Raw genomic sequence first — 18829 nt, 5'->3', positions numbered from 1 at the left:
ATTTAGAGAAAAAGGAGGTTACCTTATCCGCTTCTTTATTGCAGTTTCATCTTCCACTATGATGAAGGGAATCCTTGACATGATTCCATGCTTTTCTTTTTCTTTTTCATAAATTTCAGTGATTGCATCAAAAAGATATCCATGTATACCAGGTACAAACTGAGTAGCAAGTCTTTGCCCTCGCTTTGTCGTTGATAAAGAAGGTCCATTGAGGTTGGAACTCAAGAAGTCATGTAACCTTGGACCTCCCCACATCCTTGCAACCTCAAATATTGCCTTTGTGTTCTCACTATATCTTTGTCCAGCACTTGACTTGATTATGTTTGTGTCAACATCTTGTAGAAAGTCCCATAAGGCAACTTTACCACCAAACTTTTCCAATCTATGGGCTTCGATTATGTTGTTGCAAAATCGTTTTACATCCTTTCGATTGAGAGACTCTATGCTAGCTTCTCTTAAAGTGCGGACTCTTACTGAAAGAATGGCAACCTGAGACTTTGCCCACCATAGTTGCTTAGAAAGGTCTCTTACTCGTCTTTTAGCAAAAAGAGTTGCATTTCTAAGCTCACTCTTTGTAAGATAATCTAGCCTTCTTCCACAACCGGTACCCCTATCTCCTCTCTTATTCTCAACCTTCTCTTCTCTATACAATCTCATTCTAAAGTCAGCAAGTTTAACTATCCCCTTGCAATGGTGGCATGTAAAGTCTTTAAATGGTTGCCCATCTTGTGAAATGCGTATGCAACTTATGTGACGAAAGCATCCATCCACATGAATATCAGTACATCCATTATTTAATGTCGCCTTAACATGACGCTCTATAAACCAATACTTCCCACCACATTGATCATCTAAGAAAGGCTTTACCTTGACATACTTGTTACCTACTTTGACCTCATGGCTCCAAAGGCCCCAACATAGCAAGTCAAAATTTACAAAAGAAGATTCATTTTCTCTATTAAAACTTGAATCAACAGAGAAAGCACTCGTACTTGGGCTTCTAGTTTTTGTTGAAACCAAAAAGTTGCTAAGAGATCTTTGCTTTGGATCATGCTCCTTATCCTTTCGAGGACGCCCTCGCAAGCCAGTGAGTGCTACGTTTGGATTTTCATCTTTTCTCATGAGCGACTTGATATGAGAGTTTGACTTTGTGTGTTCATTGAGAACCGTGTACAAATCTGATCTTGGAGGACATAAACGCAACCATGCATCATCATATTTGCATCGCACCTTCACCAAGCTTTTGTCCTTAAAATCATGTATTGTAGCTTCAACAACCTCAAAATCCCAACCTATTGAAACGATAGGAGATGAGTAAGAGACTTAATGTAAGAAGATGGCAAATACTGATTGAGGAATAAAGGAACAAATAATACCTTCATTTGTGGACATAAAAGATTTCATCTTCTCTATTGCATCTTCTATCTCTCTTTTGTCATCCTTTGTCGGTTGATGCACTACTTTGGGCATATCTTCTTTTCGTAGTCCTCGAGCAACCATATACTTGAGCTCATGCTTTTTACTTTCCAATATGTGAAATCTCATGAAGTTCGAGAAGCAATTGTATGCTGCATGCTTGCCTTCTATCAATCCTTTACCATAAAGTTCATTACACTCATGACACCAAATTCGCACATGGGGCACCCCATTGAAGTCCTCAGAATGCAACTCAAACTTATCATCCCTTGACACTACCATTTCCTTTAGCTTTGATCTAACTCTATCAGATTCACATTGCCAACATTCAAGAATAGTTGGGCTTAGTAATCTACTAGAAAGCTTTGAAGACATGTGCACTTGGGCATCAAGATTTATGTCATCAGCTAGTTGAGTGCAATGTCTTTTACATGGATAAGGAGTTTCCTCTATGCGGCATAGACTTCTCTTGATGTGCACTAAGAGTTGATCATTGATTGTCCATCGTTCCTCTTGCCGTTTGGTTATTATATATTCGTCCTCAACAAACTCAAAGGGTTCCAATAGAAGCTCATCACCTTCAATTTGTTCACGAACATGAGAGAATGTGGGATGACCTGTGTCTCTTGTCACCCTAACAACACCTAATTCCTCCTTATTATCATAGTCAATCACTTGAATCCTGAAAAAAGATGCCATGATAGGAGACCGATGTACTTCAAAATAAAATGAGAACCTTAATTATAACCCCCCTCCACCTGTGTGTGCATGACCTGCAAAATTTAGATTGCCAATTTGTGCACAACTGGTGAGTTTAAATTTAATCATTATAATAAAAATTTGTATGCATGACTCGTGGGTTTGAGTTTAACCATAATAAACACAAACTCTTCCCAAATTAATACACAATTCTAATACACAAATATAAAATTTTGAAAAAAAATAAAAATACATTCTAAGACACTTTACACTTTATTAAATTCAAATACTATAAACACATATACTAGTATTCAAAATGCAAGAAGTTACAGCACGAAGATAAAAATTTGAGAATTTAAAAAATATATAGATTATAGTACTTTATTAAATTCAAATAGTATAGATGCATATACTAGTATTCAAAATGCATTGAAAGAGTAACATTATAGTTTATAAACATAATTGTCCAAGAGTAGCTTTATAATAAAATCGGATTAATAAAACTGAGGCATCATCTCAACTGCAGGCCGCAAACATGCATGGGGTTGAGTGTTAAATCTTGCTAGTCGATTATTCATCTCGGCCAGTGTCATTCTATTTTGTTTTTCCACAAACATATAGTTAGTTGCATTGAAATAAATCTGCCGCAACTTGCCACTCCATGCTAACTGTTTTGTGTAATCCTCTTTGAAGTAGTATTCCTGACACTCCTTATAAAAATTAATAACCTCTTTAATCATGTATCCCATGGCAAACACATCTGATTCTTTACTGTAAGCATTGGTGTTCTCAGGGTCGATTATTTCTGGAGCTTGCCAAGGCCGGAGTCGATTTTGTCTTATTGCTGTACTCTTCTTGATCTTATAAGTCACATCATCCATATCTGGAGTACGCTTCACAAAATTAACAGCTTCTCTTGATTCACTGTATCGAAGCAGCAATCCCCAATCAATGATGCTAACCCGTGGACTATGATTCTTGGTAAAATCTAGCATGACATTGAAAGGGTGTAGATCACAATGTATAATGCCTTCTTGGTGTACAGCTGCTAATGCATCAACCAATGCGTGTATGATGTCTGGGGTAGCTTCCACAAATGCCTTTAATCTCGTAAGCTGTACATCACTTAGTATTGGATCTGGTTCTCTCCTAGTGACTCCATTGCCTTTCAAGCATAACACTTGCTTTCTGAAAGTCCCTTTCTCAAAGGGTAGCTGCATCATCATGTCTCCAATACTCCCTCCATTGAAGTATGGAAAAATGTTGATCCAAGGCAAGCTTCTAGTAAATCCTATGCATCTGACAATACCTGGATGTAAGATTTGCATTCCATATTATTTGTCAAATGACTTTAAGGTGTGAGACATGTTCCCTTTGTAGCGCTTTGCCGCATAAGTAATACTTCGAGGAAAGAAAGAGATGCCATTAAAAGTGACTTTAAAGCATACTCCAAATGAGCCAGCACCAAGATTCTCACCCTCCTCTATAGCCTCATGGGGGATACCTAACACAATTGAACAATCACCATTCCTAAATGAATGTGCTTTGTGAGAAGCATCCCCGCGACTACCGTCAATAGCTAACCATGCCTCAGAAGTTGGATCACATGAATGTTTTGATTGCTCATATCGCACTCTCTTCGAAATAGTGAAATGTGAATCTATGTCTTTTGCCCTCTTGCTTCTACCCTTCTCCTCTTTCCACTTCAAATCCCAAAAACCTAATTTTTCCATGTCAATATTAGGAGACACGTCATCTCGCAAGTCTTCTGCACATTTCTTCATATTTCCTATGATGCTATTGATCATGTGACGTACTCCACCTTCATTCATTTCACTCTTGGGCAACGTCTCTCCCATTGTGTTGGCTATGACCTCATTGTAGAAACACTCTATCTGTATTGCATTGCTAGTTATGTCTGTTATTTGCTCCTTGCTCATCTTACTTATCCCTATACAAAGATGCTGCCTAATGACTTTGAGCCAATTTTTCCTTTGCTCTGCTTGCATCTTTTCACAAAAGGATTTCTGACAAAACATGCATGAAAAAACTAAGTATTGAGAGAGAATCTAAAATATATTCATATTTTAAATAATCAATGAACACAAAGTTAATTACAATAAAGAACACAACGAACTCCATTCTTATGAAATTTGCATCATGCTTACATGGGCCTACCATTTGAGTGTGTGGAGAAGTGTGTGTTAGACACTAGATAATCAACATTGGAAGAGTATTTCAAATAATATCCAATGGTTGATGACCCACAATTGATTAAAGATAAGATTCAAGTTAGAATCCTTATACATAAGCAGCTTTCAAAGACCCCATGGATAGGCATTAATCAAAGACACAACTATCATTGGCTCTAGCATTGTTACCTTAGATGTATGAGCATGAATCTCAGATGTATATTTATTGGAAAGTTTACAACCTCTACACACTAGCATTTATGCAATGGTCCCCTATATTCTACACAAAATATTTCCAAAGAGGACAACAACATCAAAAGTTGAATAAACGACCAAGTGTTGAAGCCGAAACTATCTTACAACACTGATAACCTACAACAACACTGAAAGCCAAATAAATGACCGTGTGTCGAAGTTTAAACATTTGTTTTATGAAATAAGCTACGACAACATTGAAAGCCGAATAAACGACCTAGTGTTGAAGCCTACTTATTTTATAAATTATATATCTAAGAAACAACACCAAAAGTCGAATAAACGACAAAGTGTTGAATTCTATTACTCTTCTAAGGTTGAGAGATGACACATACAGTCGAATGATACGACCAAGTGTCGAGCTAGTTTCAAAACAATGAGAAGGAGTCCTTGTAACGACATCAAAGGTTGAATATTACAACCAAATGTCGGAATGCAGACTTACTTACTTAACCGCACATATAATCGAATAATACGATCCAATGCGGAAAGATAAGCACCATGCAAATGCATGGCCCAAGTAATTGACTCAAATATTACATTACAAATCAGATGATCGACGTATTATGTCGAAAGGCTATATACGACACTACGTCGATATCTAATAGTCATGTAATATCAAGAATAAAGAAGTTATGACATCGACATATTATGTGAAAAGACGACACTACATCAAACGTACGCAAAGAAGAAAAACCCAACAAAATTTTTTTATCAACTGATCAATAACAACGTTGAGAGGGAAAATGTGCCAAAGGGTAGGTTATTCAGCACAGAAAGCAAAGCTATCATATCTTTACCTCAATTATAGTTTTGATTTTGGATTGATAACCAAGCACAAAGCTAACAAAGAGTCTCCTCGGTGGCCTGCACAAATCCACGGACAATTAATCAAAATCCTCTCAGTAGAAGGCAAGCTATAATCGAAATCCTCTCAATAGAAGAAAAGCTATAATCGAAATCCTCTCAGTAGAAGGCAAGGTATAAAACTGCACTCAATTTCTCTTTCAATAGACATAGAACTTTTAATACAAGTTCTAAATTTAAATAAAATATGGGAGCTATCCCGCAAGTTTAGTTGTATCAAGCACGGGAGTCTTCACCATGGCTCCGCTTCCTGCAACAAAAATTATTTCGGGTAACACTCCACAACATGCAATGACGGTCGGAACAGCATGAATATAAGGCTATCCTACAGGTAATCAAAGCATGTCCAACAGGCTCTCTTCCTATAGAAATCATTCAGAAATCTCAAATTCCCTTGTAGCTTTGTTAAATCACGACACAAAGGCCTCAAGATTAGCACAGATTTAAAAGTTTATCACACAAAACCTGCTCGCTTAGTCCGAATTCCCCTCTGTCATCACTATGGGATCTCCATTAGAGCTAGTGGGCTGGAGCAAAAGTCAGCCCAGCTCCCCTCTTGCTGCCGCCCATTTCCCTTCCCAATCGCCTTTATCTACTGCAGGCCTGCTTGGGAGACCAAACAGGATTGCTAAACGGTATGGATGTGTTTTAACTACATTTCTGGGAGTCTGGCTCTTGTCGATTTCCTTTGATGTAGTATTCTTACGAGATTCTTACCCACAAGCCTCTACTTTTTGCTGGTGGGCTGGAGCAAAAGCCTGCAAGCCTCCGCTTCACTATCTTGCTGGTGGGCTGGAGCAAAAGTCCGCAAGCCTCTACTATTTTGCTGGTGGGCTGGAGCAAAAGTCTACAAGCCTCTGCTTGAAGCAACCCCGGAGGACAAAGCGAGGTTCCAATGAACGCCTTCTACTTTCTCAATCGCGCTGGTGAAGCATGAGGCTACAACAACGTGATATGCTTAACACCACCTTAGCTAGCTGCATACAAGGCAAAACAACCTCATTACACTGGACAAAGGATGACAAATGAGTAAGACGAGCAATATATCAAATGAGTCAGAAAGGGCACAAAACAAACTAGCTTGTAATACAAGCAGAGGAGCACGGACGAAGATATGAAATAGTTTCGTATGGATTGAAGGTAGACAAAGAGATAATGGGATATATGGAAGGTAAGTAGCCTCGACGGCTTCTCCCTCTTCAACTGCCTCCTCTCCAGCACCTCCGTCGCCTCCCAAATCAACTCCCGCACCTCCATCACCGTCCTCGCTCCCAATGATAGCGCTATCTCCCCCCTCCTCGCTGGCTATGTCGGTGGTGGCATCCCCGCCCAGCAGATCTCCGATACCCTCCGTTACCATGTCCTCCTCGAATACCTCGACCTCCCCCAGATGCTCTCCCCCCCCCCCTCCCAGTTCGTCACCACCCTCTTCCAAACCACCGGCCGCGCTTCCGGTGAACTCGGCTGGATTAGCCTCTCCGTCCAGCCCGATGGTTCCATTGGCGTTGGCCTCCCCTTCCCTAACTCCCCCCCCAAGCATAGAAAGCCTCGGAGCGACAGAATCCTCAAAATCGAATTGTAGAAAGGTGAGGAAGGAAATTCTGGCTCAAAGATGTTTGAAGCACCATAGGAGTAGCAACTGTATCACCGTCAAGGTGACGGAAGTATCTTGCAATGACAATCCATTGAAAATAGAGGGAATCGACTCGGATCCACACCCAATGAGCAGCCAACGATTGTCTACACGATGAGATATGCCGTGCATGCAATACTCACACGAAGATCTCACACACACACACATCGAGGTGAAGCATGGGCTGAGGTGAAGCTCTCAAACACACACACAGGGGGGAGAGAGAGTGAGAGAGAGAGAGATACTACATACGGGAACGAGGGTGTTGCTTTAGCAAGAGGGGATCGTGGAGGATGGGGGAGAAGGAGATGGCGAGGAAGAGGAGGGGATTTCAAAAGCGGCGGTCTATTAAATTTCATTAAATTTTGGCATCTTCCAGAGCTTGTAGAGATCTTGCCACCGTGTTACTCCTAAGACCATTTGAGTACTTTATCTTTAAGTTGACAATATCGCTCGAGATCATGAGAATCAAACTGCTCTTCCATACTCGAGTATGTTGGTCTATTTAGGAGTATTTACATCTTGAAGTATTCCTCACTTACCAAATGTGCATAGTGATCCAAATTATAACAACAATTCATTTGTTGATATTCTCATGTATTTGTCAACGGAAGATTAAACTTTGAAGATATTGTGAACATGACAATGGCCATGGATTCCGCCTCGATTCCGCCAAGAAATTCAAGTAGAGGTGTGTATTGCTCAACCTTGAAGATAAATCTATGATAGTCTAAGATGGGAATGCATGGTTAAAATACATTTTAGTGAAGATGATTAGTACTTTGTTGTTGAATTGATCCATGATTTTATGCTTGAACGATGGGGTAGTGGGGTCACTATTGGGCTTTTTTCCCAATGCCTTTTAGCTCTTTTGGGGAGTTTGTGTGTTGATTGGTAGTTCTTCCTTGGGATGAAAATTTGGAGCGGAGGTTTATCATGGTAAATATTGGGGGAATCTTGATAAGTTATTGTCTTCATTTATCACTTTAGATTGCTCTATAAGACTAGGAATTTCAAGACATGGCAAAAATTTGGGCTTTGGTTATACACATTTTGATTTAAAATATGTGATGCTAGAGGACTGAAATGTGACCATTCATGAGAGTAACCAATATCATCCTAAACAAGTCTTGATAGATTCTACTATTCCATTTTTAGCTATTGCCTATGAGGCGTTTGCATGGTTGGACTTGTCTATTCTCTCTTCTTGTATTACTTTCCAATTCAATGGGGGTTCTACTTCTTCATAGAGTTGAGTAAACATGTCAAGTCTTTCTTTTCCAATTTTATTGGGTGGTGGGAATGGTGGAGGAGTGGTGGAGAACTTAGAGATGCACAATTTATTTGCCACAAATGCATACACATGCATAGATGCACAACATACACATATACATACAAAAAAAACACACAAATGTATATACATGAGATATACATATACATACACATGAAGAAATGCAGAAACACACACATACAAATACAAGTACCTATAAAAAATTGCACAAGGAGTGCACAACTCTCGCACAACTGCACACATAAACATACATATAAATATGCACACACACACATACACACACACACACACACACATGCCACACACACACACACGCACACATGCACGCATGCACACACACACTTTTGTATATTAGAACATGTTGGGAGCTTCTTGAACTTTTTCAATATAAAACACCCTTTTGTATATTAACATTTGGGTCTTAATCTACTTCCTTATGTATATATAAATATGTAAGTAAGTGAATTAATAAAAACCCATCTGTTGAACTCACGTGATAGGGTTACATATGATGAGTGACCCCCCCGAGTCCATATGTGAGCACCTACTTACATTAAATAGCTCCTCCAGTGCTCCATTGTTTCACCGAACTCTCTTTGCTTGTACACCTTGTAGGTCATGTCATCCACTTCTAAGAGGGTGATCCTCTTAAACTCCAAGCTCTAATTCAAAACACCAAGTTCTCTTAAACTCCAAGTTTTGATTCACAACACCTGACAGATTCACTTTAAAACCTTCTTTCCCCGACCTTTTATGGAGCTATAGAAATTATGGACCCATCATTGCAAGCTTCCGAGGACCCAATCACTCGATCTCGTGATCTTTTCGGGGATGTAGATGATCTATCCCTCCTTAGCTACTATTGATGGCTCTAAGAAATCCCACACCTTCTGACATGTGATTTCAGCAATAATACATGAAACACGTAATGACCTAGAGATGGATGATTAGTAAGGCAAAAAGAAAAAGACGACTTCTTCGTTGTTCGTGTCAATTTGAGAAGGTTGGCCAATTTATGGCTGAAATCCTCATCTAGCACTCTATTATTTTGGTTATGCTAGCCCTCTTTTGCATAGGAAGATGTTGGATTAGTTCTGTGCTTACATCTCTTTTGTAGAGGAAGACGTTCGATCAGTTCTATGCTTATACCTCTCTAGCATTTTGGCTATGGTGGCTTGATTTCATTGTCTCTTTGTTTTTTCTCACTGTACATAAAAAAGCTATAACTATTATGGCTCCTTGATCTAACAACAACACCGCTCAAACATTTTGGCTACAGTGGCTTGATCGGGCACCTTAACTGTTTGCAAAATAGCTCCATGGCAGATCCGGTCAAAGAAGTTGTGGTTGTCCTTTCTACATTCTCTCTCGAGGTAGTTTGACCCTTTTCCCTCTATGCCTTAATCCTCCTCTCCATGCATAGAATTGTCCATTCATGCGGGATTCTGGTATTTGGACGAACCATGAATATTTTTTTCCTTCATGCTTTGGCCGATATAAAAATGCTTACCCCTTCGCCATGTAAGCACCCAGGGGAGGATTTGATCTTGTAACTCACATCTGACCAGCTTGCAGTAGCACCAAGGGGAGGTGTTGAGATATGGTGCCGTGTGCACATAATTAGAGGCTAAGGTATGGTATAGGAATGTATTAAAGTAGCCACCTTAGGATGTGGACTACATGAGGTGAGGATGTGGATCATGGACATCCACAAGTAGAGATGTGGATCAAAGGATCCCACAAGTGTTGACTATTCTAAGGGCTCTCTCTATATAAGAAGCCAATCATGTATTGTTGATTATATATGCACATTAGAATAGATTGAGTATTTACTATTTGGTGTCTCTCTCCTCATGGTTTTCACTATATGCTTTGAGTCTCCGTAGTTCATACATTGATCTTATGTAGACTAGGCTTAGCATGATCCCACTTTATTCACACTATTTTGATCTGCACTTCGAGAAAACATATTTTATAAAAGAGAAACTCGATGCCAAAAGGCTCTTTTGCATTTATGCCTTCTAATTGGGTCATAATGCTTTTGATTTTGTTGACAAATTGTGCCATGGATTCATTGAAGCTCATGTCCAAACCATAGAATTTAATCTTAAGATGAATTTCTTAGTTTTTGGCTTTTGCACCAAACACTGTGTTCAACTCATCCCATGCATCTTTGGCATGATCCTTGGAGTCTATATGATGAATTATGTTTGGACCCAAGTGTAAACCAATGAGTGATAGTGCTGCTTCGTTTTTTTCCTTCCAGGCATCATTTTGTGTAGTGGGTATGTCTTCTTTTATAGTCTTCCAAAGCTTTTGATGCATCAAGAGATACCTCATTTGTGTAGACCAGGTGTGAAATCCTTCCCCAGTGAACTTCTCAACAATTGGGGTGCATATTGGCATTGCAAAGGTCTTACTAGTTGAAGAAACTTTTAAATCTGGCAGTGTCTAATTGCTAACAATGATTTTGACTTAACAGGCACGTAGAGCTCAAAAAGACGATCACTTTTCCTTTTTGGAGCATGTGGAAATTCTTCCTGGATTGGAAGTTACGGCTTGTCGAAGTTTTATGAAGATAGCACAGGCTGTTATCTCAACTGAGTTAACCCAAGGCTAAGCAAACTTAACCATGGTCCAAGTAGCTGAACATAACCTCACTAGCTTAACCACATACCCAACCAAGGTTCAAGACATTAACCATGGTTAATTTTTATCTTTGCTACGTGTCTTGTCAAGGGGAACCTTAGCAGAAAAAATTTCAAGCTGTAGAGATGTTGCGTGACGACAATGGCATGGGTGTTGCAAGCTTCAGATCTATGGAGAAGATGTACGACTGGTTTGCTGGGCTACCCATTTGCTGGAGAAGGGAGCTTGTGGTGTGTGGACAAGCGTCAACATGTAGGAGAGTGAGCTGGTCATGTGGGTCACATAGCAGGATGCCCATTTGTTGTGAGCTAGTGAGCCGCCAGGATGGAGCTTTGAGCCTTGGCTTCTACAGAGAAGGAGCTAGCCGATGGAGTGCTGCTACATTCGTGAGGCTGTGCAGAGAAGGAGCATCCTTCGATGGGGCATGTGCTTGGAGGCTCACATTTGATGCTTTGTGGGAAAGCTTGGAGTGAGGCGCTGGTGGCTATGGCGGGGTAGGCACCGTGCAGAGATGGAGTAGCTTAAGGCCTTGGAAGCTTTGGTCATGAAGACAATAGCAGGGTCGTGGGCTGTTGACGACTGTGAGGCTGCAGGTCCGCCGTTGTGTGGAATGCACGAGCTTGTAGGAGGCTTTGGACGTTGAAGAAGTTGTTCTGAGCAGGGAGCCCTGTTGGAGCTGGAGCTACATTGGACCTGCAGATGTCATTTGCTTTGGGCTTGGGAGGTACGTTGAGTCGATGGCGACTCTTTCTAACTAGACCCTATAGGACTAGTCTCTCATTGGAGAACTAGAGCTCTCAATAGTCTCCCTATCTCTCTCTCTCTCAAAACTGATTTCTCTCACAAAGAGATTTTTGAAACTCTCTCTCAAAGCTATCTCTTGAGTCCCTATCTTTGTCTCTCTCAATCAATAGAGTAGATCTCTCAATCTCAATCTAGGCTTAGCTAAACCTAAGCTCTGATACCATCTCTTATCGAGTCTCTTATATTCCTTAATGCGAGGTTTACCAGACTTGGCAAGGAAGCATTTTTGAAGGCTCGGAGGAGAAGGAGGGAGGTTCGGGGGAGGAGGGAGGTTTGGGGAGGTTCGGGGAGAGAGGGAGAGGAGAGAACATAGCAGCATTACGTGGCACGAGGCAGAGAGGCAGACTACATAAGGGAGAACTGCGCAGTGGCGGGTCAGAAAAGGCACCATGTGGCAGAGAAGTCAAGTCAAAGAAGGCACCATGTGGCGGGTCAAAGAAGGCATGGATAGCAGAAGGTGGCGCTAGTGGTAGTGGGCGCGATGTGGCAGAGGACGCGCAAACGGCCACATGGCAGTAAACACCAATAGATGCACGGCGATAGCTAGGAGGTGATGTGGCAGCAGCAGGTGGTGGTAGCCAGTTGATATGGCGGCCTCTGGTAGCCTTATGTGGCAGCTCCAAGTAGCAGAGGCTGAGCGCGGCGATCGAAGTAGCTAGCACCGCTCAATCAGCCCGTATGGCTCACTCGGGTGTGCCATGTGGCAAGCTGCGCGGTAGGGAATGGGCTCTAGCCACATGGCGAACTATGCGCGTTGATCCCCAATCCGAACACGTTGACATGCTCGGTGCAGGTCCCCATATAGGTGATAGCCCGATTCAAACACTCCACAGCACTGTTGCAGGAGGACCATGTGGCACCACGTTCCAGACATACGCATGGGGCAATGTGGCGGCAGCCCTCAAGGTGCCACATGGCAAGTGTCACATTTACCCCATCTAGCTACAGTTCTGCACTGTTGTCCCTCACTACACTGGAGCTTGCGCTGTGTGCTGCTACCTCCTCGTGTTGTGTGTTGTGGCTGGTGTCCTGTTCCGTGCCACATCCTTACATTGCCACATGGGGACGTCACCCATGTTCCATTCCAGCGAGTCAGTGTTTGCCCCGCTTCTGCCTCTCTACCCTGCCCTCTCACGATGCCACGTGGTGAACCCGCAGTCTGCCCCCCTCTGCCCTACCCTATGCTCATCCTCCAGAGCTCCTCCTCCCTCCCTCCTCCTCCCCCGAACCTCTAGAATTCTTCCCCAAACCTCCAAAGGTTCTCCACGTGGGAGGTTTGGTGTTTGTCTTGTTAAAGAATATTAAAGATTAAAGAAGAAGAATAGTAAGAAGTAAGATAAGAAGAAGTAAGATATAAGATAAGATAAGAAGATAAGATAAGAAGAATAGTAAGATAGTAAGATAAGAAGATAAGATAAGATGTTACTAGGTTTTTACAGGAAAAAAAAAACTATCTTCTCCCGTGTAAAGACTCACAGAAAAAAAACAAACTATCTTCCCCCGTGAAGGGAAACATAGTCCCGAATGTCCAGCAATGTGTGTCGACGGGAGTAGCTTTTACGGACGAAAATAATGGACGTTCATGAGGAGGGTTGGGGCTCGTGTAGAGAAAGGTGGCTTTTGATGAGGAGGGTTGGTCTCGTGTAGGGAAAGCCGACGTTGATAGGATAAGAACACAGGATGTAGCTGTGAAGCCAACTACATAAGAAAAACTGGCTATGCCGGATCAAGAGCTGCTCAATGGCTTTTCCATTGCATGTGCTCTTCCTCCTCACCACCTTTGCTTCCCTTCCAGCTGCTCACGCTTACCAATGCCCTTCCGTCTTCTTTGCCTTTGGCGACTCCCTCACCGACACCGGTAACCTCGCAAGAACCAGCAACCCTGCCTACCACGCTCCCTCCCAACTCCCTTACGGCATCACCTACTTCAGACGCGGTGCCAATCGCTTCTCCGATGGCCGCTTGATCATTGACTGTATAGGCACTTCTCTTTCCTACACCCGCGTTCATCGTCTGTTATAGGAATCCCAGGCCTCTTCCTTACGTCTTTCTGGCTTGCTGTGCTTACAGTGCAATCCCTGGGGCTCCCGTTCTTAAATCCCTACTGGGCACCCGTCGGCGCGGATTTTTCTCACGGCGTCAACTATGCGGTTGGGAGCGCATGCGCTCTAAACTACACTACCGGTCTCGCGATGGGAGTGACTCCTATGACCCCATACACGCTCGACGTTCAGCTAGAGTGGCATCTGTCCATGCTGCAAAGTGTTGAAGCAGGTAATTCAGCTCCCCGCTCTTACACGGCGATACGATATGCTGCTCAAGTTTCCTCTGGAAAACGTTTAACGAGCCTACATCCCAATTTCGTCCTACTAAGAGACGGCGGAAACTCGCTAATGAAGTACAGAAACCGATCAGGTGTGCAGGGCACAACCAGGTACCCCAATGCAGCCTCCGTAAGGCAGGCTTCTTATTTCATATCGATCGGCGGAAATGACATTGTCCTATGGTTCCTGGCCGGGTGGACAGCTGAAAGAATCCTCAACGGGATACAACTTATATTAGAAAAGGTGGCCGACGCTATCGAGGTTTGTCACTCTTCATAACTAGATTTGAATTCTTCCTGAGCTTGGCTAGCCTGTTATACACTACTTCCCATTCGTGATCCGGATGATATCTAATAGCTAACTTGCTATGCGATTCTTTGAGACCGATAGTTGTTGTACAACCACGGGGCGCGGAATTTTATCGTCACCGGTATCGGTCTCCAGGGATGTAGCCCTCTCGAGACGTTTTCTGGCGTTGCTAGTGGCAGTGTGCTTGATGAGAGAGGATGCATTGCGTGGTTGAATGATATATGTCAGAATTATACCGCATCGCTGAGAGTTCTCAGCATCGAATTAAGCCAGACGCTGTTGAATACGAGCTTTGTCTTCCTGGATCTATACTCAGCTTTCGATGAGATCATGACGTTTCCGGATCGTTATGGTAAGAACTCTTTCGTGTCATTCCATTTCAAATGATGGCTAATTATTCTCGCTAAAATTTTGAATGATGACTGCATTTCAATATAGCCGGCTACCTGCCCACGGTTGCATCTCGTTAATCCTGTGTTGACAATGGCACAGCTTAGAACAGTCTTTAGCAACTAAGTTGATGGAGCATGCACCATATTCTTAAATAACTATGCATAAGGGGGAGAGAGAGAGAGAGCACCTACCTCAACTCCTAAAGTTGTCAATGGGCATTTTTTAATTTGCAACTTCTATGGTAAACCATTTTTAACCTATTAACCATGGACACGAGGGGGGGGAAAAGGGACACATGGTAGCTTAAAGAACAAGAGCTTGCCATGTGTCACAAAGAAGGAGCTCCTAAACTGAGGCTTTGAGAGCTGCGAGGAGATAGAAAGACAAGTTGCCAGCTGTGAGTGGGGAGGTGGAAAGACAAGAGGCAACTTTGGGAGGAAGCAAGATATGGAAGATCAAGGGAATGAAGGGAGGAGATGGAAGGTCTCACAACCTTGGCTTAAGACTTAGCCAGAATTTCAAAAACCAATCCAAGTTTTTGACGATTGATAGCACACATCACGATGAAATGAAATCTCGAAGAGGATACCAATTAATGCATGTGCCAAAGGAGTCTCGAGTGTTTAAAATATGCTTTTGTTTTAGTCTTAATCATTTTTAAATTTTTGGTTGATCCATTTCCTTGATTCTAGCAAAATAGACAAACAAGAGCTCCATTGGATCTAAACAAAGGAAGCAAATTGGATTCCTGAATCTAGCATTGACGAAAGAAGCTAGCACAAAATCATTCAAGATCTACCTTGCAGCATTTAATTTATAAACCACCATTGCTAGATTACTGGAAACATTTTCACTAAACTAATAGTATAATATCTAGAAGAATAGAGTCGCATTTACAGAAGGAACTAAAGGGAGATTTCATATGCATGCTTTTGCACCAAAAGCTTAATGCGCTCCGCTTGATGTTGAGATGATGGTCCTCTTCAAATGCACAAAGTGGATCTCTTGCAACCTCTTGCATTACTCTTAAACCACAACCAATGATAAGACCATTCACATAAGAAACTGATCAAACGATGAGAGCGTGACTCCTTGAAGTAAATGCTCTATACTGGCTAGCTGAGGGAACATCCTATAGATAGGGAGTGGTCCGGGATCGCCATGTATCTTTGCCCATGCAAAGCACAGGTTCATTACTTTTTATATGTTATCTAGAACTTTATTTAGAGACATATCATGTTGCTATGTCATTTAAGGGATCTCTAAGAAGCCCAGTGTCCCTCTTTTGCTCTATGGTGAGTTATTTCATACCTAGGACTTGTTCAAGGAAATGGCAAACATTCTTGTAGGTATGTAACCTTTTCTTGTCAAAATGGACGAGCTAAATAAATTCAGCTTAACTTGCTCCTTTAATCCTTATACTTTCAAGGACAGAGTATGGATCAAGATGAATTGTGATTACTACATTACAATGGGGCCTAGAACTAGATGGCACTGTGAGGTACTCTAGGTAATACTTGTCTTTAAATGCAAAATTGTCTAAGATTTTAATTAATAAAAGGAGCCTTGTCTGGACTTCTATTATACTCCTAGTGAGGGAATGGAGCCACAAAGCTTGTATATAGGGCTTAAACTCTAGAAGTAATGTTTTGAACTATGGTTGAAAGGAATCAAAGTTGATGCACATAAATGTATAACCATTATTAATCAAAAGCTCATATCACGTATTAATAAAAACTACCTTCATGTGGTAAAAAACTTTCAATTTTTCCAACTAAAAGGAGGCTTGAATTACAATATCATGAGGCATGCTCCATGTCATTTACGCAAATGTTTTTGAGTAAATTTTGGAAATTTGGGACCCATGGGCTAGTTATACAAAACATCCTTGTGGCTAGTTGCAATACTCTTAGTATATATTGTCATTACCTTATATTCAAATTGTGTCCTAAAGCAAGAAACAAAACATTTCACCTAAATTTTAATTCTAATGAGATGAATTAATAAATTGTTTTATATGGCAAGCTCAGGTGCTTTAGGGAGTAAATATGAAATATTTAATGTACTTAGAACATAGTTAAGTTTTTGGTTACATGTGTAAATGAGAAAATATGCTTGAATGTACTAGTTACCCCACAAAGTAGAGATGAAAAGTCTCAAAATCTTCTTCCTTTTGAAATTATCTTATATTTCAATTTGTATAATGTTCATGATTTTATTTGATCTATTGACTATACTCATGGACACTTCACAGGGATTACGAATATCTACAACCTATGTTGTGCATCAACGCTTCCCCAAGCAGCATTAACAGTTGGTTACAATGTATTAGATCGTTGTAGTCCATTCAGTAATCTATGTGAGGATCCAAATAGTGTTTTGAATTGGGATGGGATTCACTTTACGGACAACACTTATCGTCAAATTGTAAATATGTTCATTGAAGGAAGGTTCATTAGTCCTTCAAATACATTCTCTATATGTAATGCCATACCTCTTCTGAAAGCATGACCTTCATGTATAATGTCAAATGGACAATTTGAGTCCTTGCATGAGTGGAGCATTATACACGTTGTAAAAATGGAGCATTGAATAAATTTACAACGATATTGCTTTTCACTAGGAAAGGAGTTGTGTGTCTTTTACTATTTTTTCGAGGTATAACCCAGATCATGATCTTGTTTGTGGAAAATATTTTGTAGCAAATCTCGCCTGGTATCTTTCATTGTGTGGACATGGATAGAAAAAATTGATCAACATCAAAAAGGGGAGAAGAGAGGAAATAAGAAAGGGGAGAATAGAGAAAAATAGAGAAGATAAGAGAGGGGAAAAGAGAGGATGGAAGAGGAAAAGAGAGGGGAACAAGAGGGAGGAAAAAGAGAGGAAATAACAGAGAAAGAGAGGGGGGAGAAACAGGATGTGAAAATAAGAGAAAGGAGAAAGAGAGGAGTGAAGGAAAAGAGAGTATGGAAGCGAAAAAGAGAGGGGAGAAAGAGGGGGAAAAAGAGAAGAGAGGAGTGAAGGAAAAGAGAGGATAGAACAGGAAAAGAGAGGGGACAAAGAGGGGAAAAAAGAGAACAGAGGGGAGAAGAGAGGAAAAGAGAGTAGAGAGGAGAAGAGAGCAAAAGAGAGAAGAGAGGGGAGAAGAGAGGAAAAGAGAGAAGAAAAGAGAGGGCAAAAAGAGGGAGGGAAAAGAGAGAAAAGAGAGGAAATAAGAGAGAAAGAGAGGGAGGAGAAACAGGATTTGAAAATAAGAGAAAGAGGAAAGAGAGGAGTGAAGGACAAGAGAAAATGAAAGAGGAAAAGATAGGGGAGAAAGAGAAGAGAGGATGGAAGAGAAAAAGAGAGGGGAGAAAGAGGGGAAAAAAGAGAAGAGAGGAAATAAGAGAAGAGAGTAGAAGAGAGGGGACAAGAGAGGAAATAAGAAAGAAATAGAGAGGGGAGAAAGAGGATGTGAAAATAAGAGAAAGGGCAAAGAGGAGTGAAGGAAAAGAGAGGATAAAAGAGGAAAAGACAGGGGAGAAAGAGAGGGGGAAAGAGAAAAGAGGAAATAAGAGAGGGGAGAAGAGAGGAAAATAGAGAAGAAAAGAGAGGGCAAAAGAGAGGATGGAAGAGGAAAAGAGAGGGGAAAAAGAGGGAGGGAAAAGAGAGAAAGAGAGGGGGGAGAAAGAGGATGTGAAAATAAGAGAAAGGGGATAGAGGAGTGAAGGAAAAGAGAGGATGGAAGAGGAAAATAGAGGGGAGAAGAGAGGAGAAGAGTTCCTCTGCCCATCACTGCAGTAGCTAGCACTTAAGGCACTAGCTACAGGCCAATGCATTTGCGAAAAAGAAAGAAGCAAAGAGAGGAAACACGTTCTTACCTCGAAATGATGTGTCCTGGCACCGAATGATCCTGCTCGAAAGAGGAGGTGTTTCGTGTTTATTGTCCTATAAAAGAGAGGAAATATACCATTTTAAGAAAACTAATTAGTGAAAGGAGGAGTTTGGAGAAGCAACA

The 18829-nt window shown here is 41.4% G+C and overlaps 1 protein-coding gene across 1 annotated transcript; it reads left to right on the top strand.

Moving 5' to 3' along the window:
• Positions 1-13546: 13546 nt before the first annotated feature.
• On the top strand, positions 13547-17343 carry LOC147899188 (GDSL esterase/lipase At5g45910-like). Its single transcript, XM_087377656.1, has 5 exons — positions 13547-13787; positions 13877-14080; positions 14222-14391; positions 14521-14791; positions 17087-17343. The coding sequence occupies exons 1-5, from the start codon at positions 13547-13549 to the stop codon at positions 17341-17343; spliced, it is 1143 nt and encodes a 380-aa protein (XP_087233782.1).
• Positions 17344-18829: the final 1486 nt, after the last annotated feature.

The sequence above is a fragment of the Dipteris shenzhenensis genome, chromosome 8 (genome assembly GCF_047967505.1).
Source record: "Dipteris shenzhenensis isolate YYH24624 ecotype China chromosome 8, Dip_SZ_1.0, whole genome shotgun sequence".
Taxonomy (NCBI): domain Eukaryota; kingdom Viridiplantae; phylum Streptophyta; class Polypodiopsida; order Gleicheniales; family Dipteridaceae; genus Dipteris; species Dipteris shenzhenensis.
This window is presented reverse-complemented; position numbering and strand designations above follow the sequence as displayed.

Bases quoted from the DNA above. Each gene is read 5' to 3' on its own strand.
- LOC147899188 (XM_087377656.1), top strand. From the start codon at position 13,547: ATGGCTTTTCCATTGCATGTGCTCTTCCTCCTCACCACCTTTGCTTCC. The intron at 13,788-13,876 runs GCACTTCTCTTT...CTGTGCTTACAG, and splicing joins CTTGATCATTGACTGTATAG to TGCAATCCCTGGGGCTCCCG. The intron at 14,392-14,520 runs GTTTGTCACTCT...TGAGACCGATAG, and splicing joins AGGTGGCCGACGCTATCGAG to TTGTTGTACAACCACGGGGC.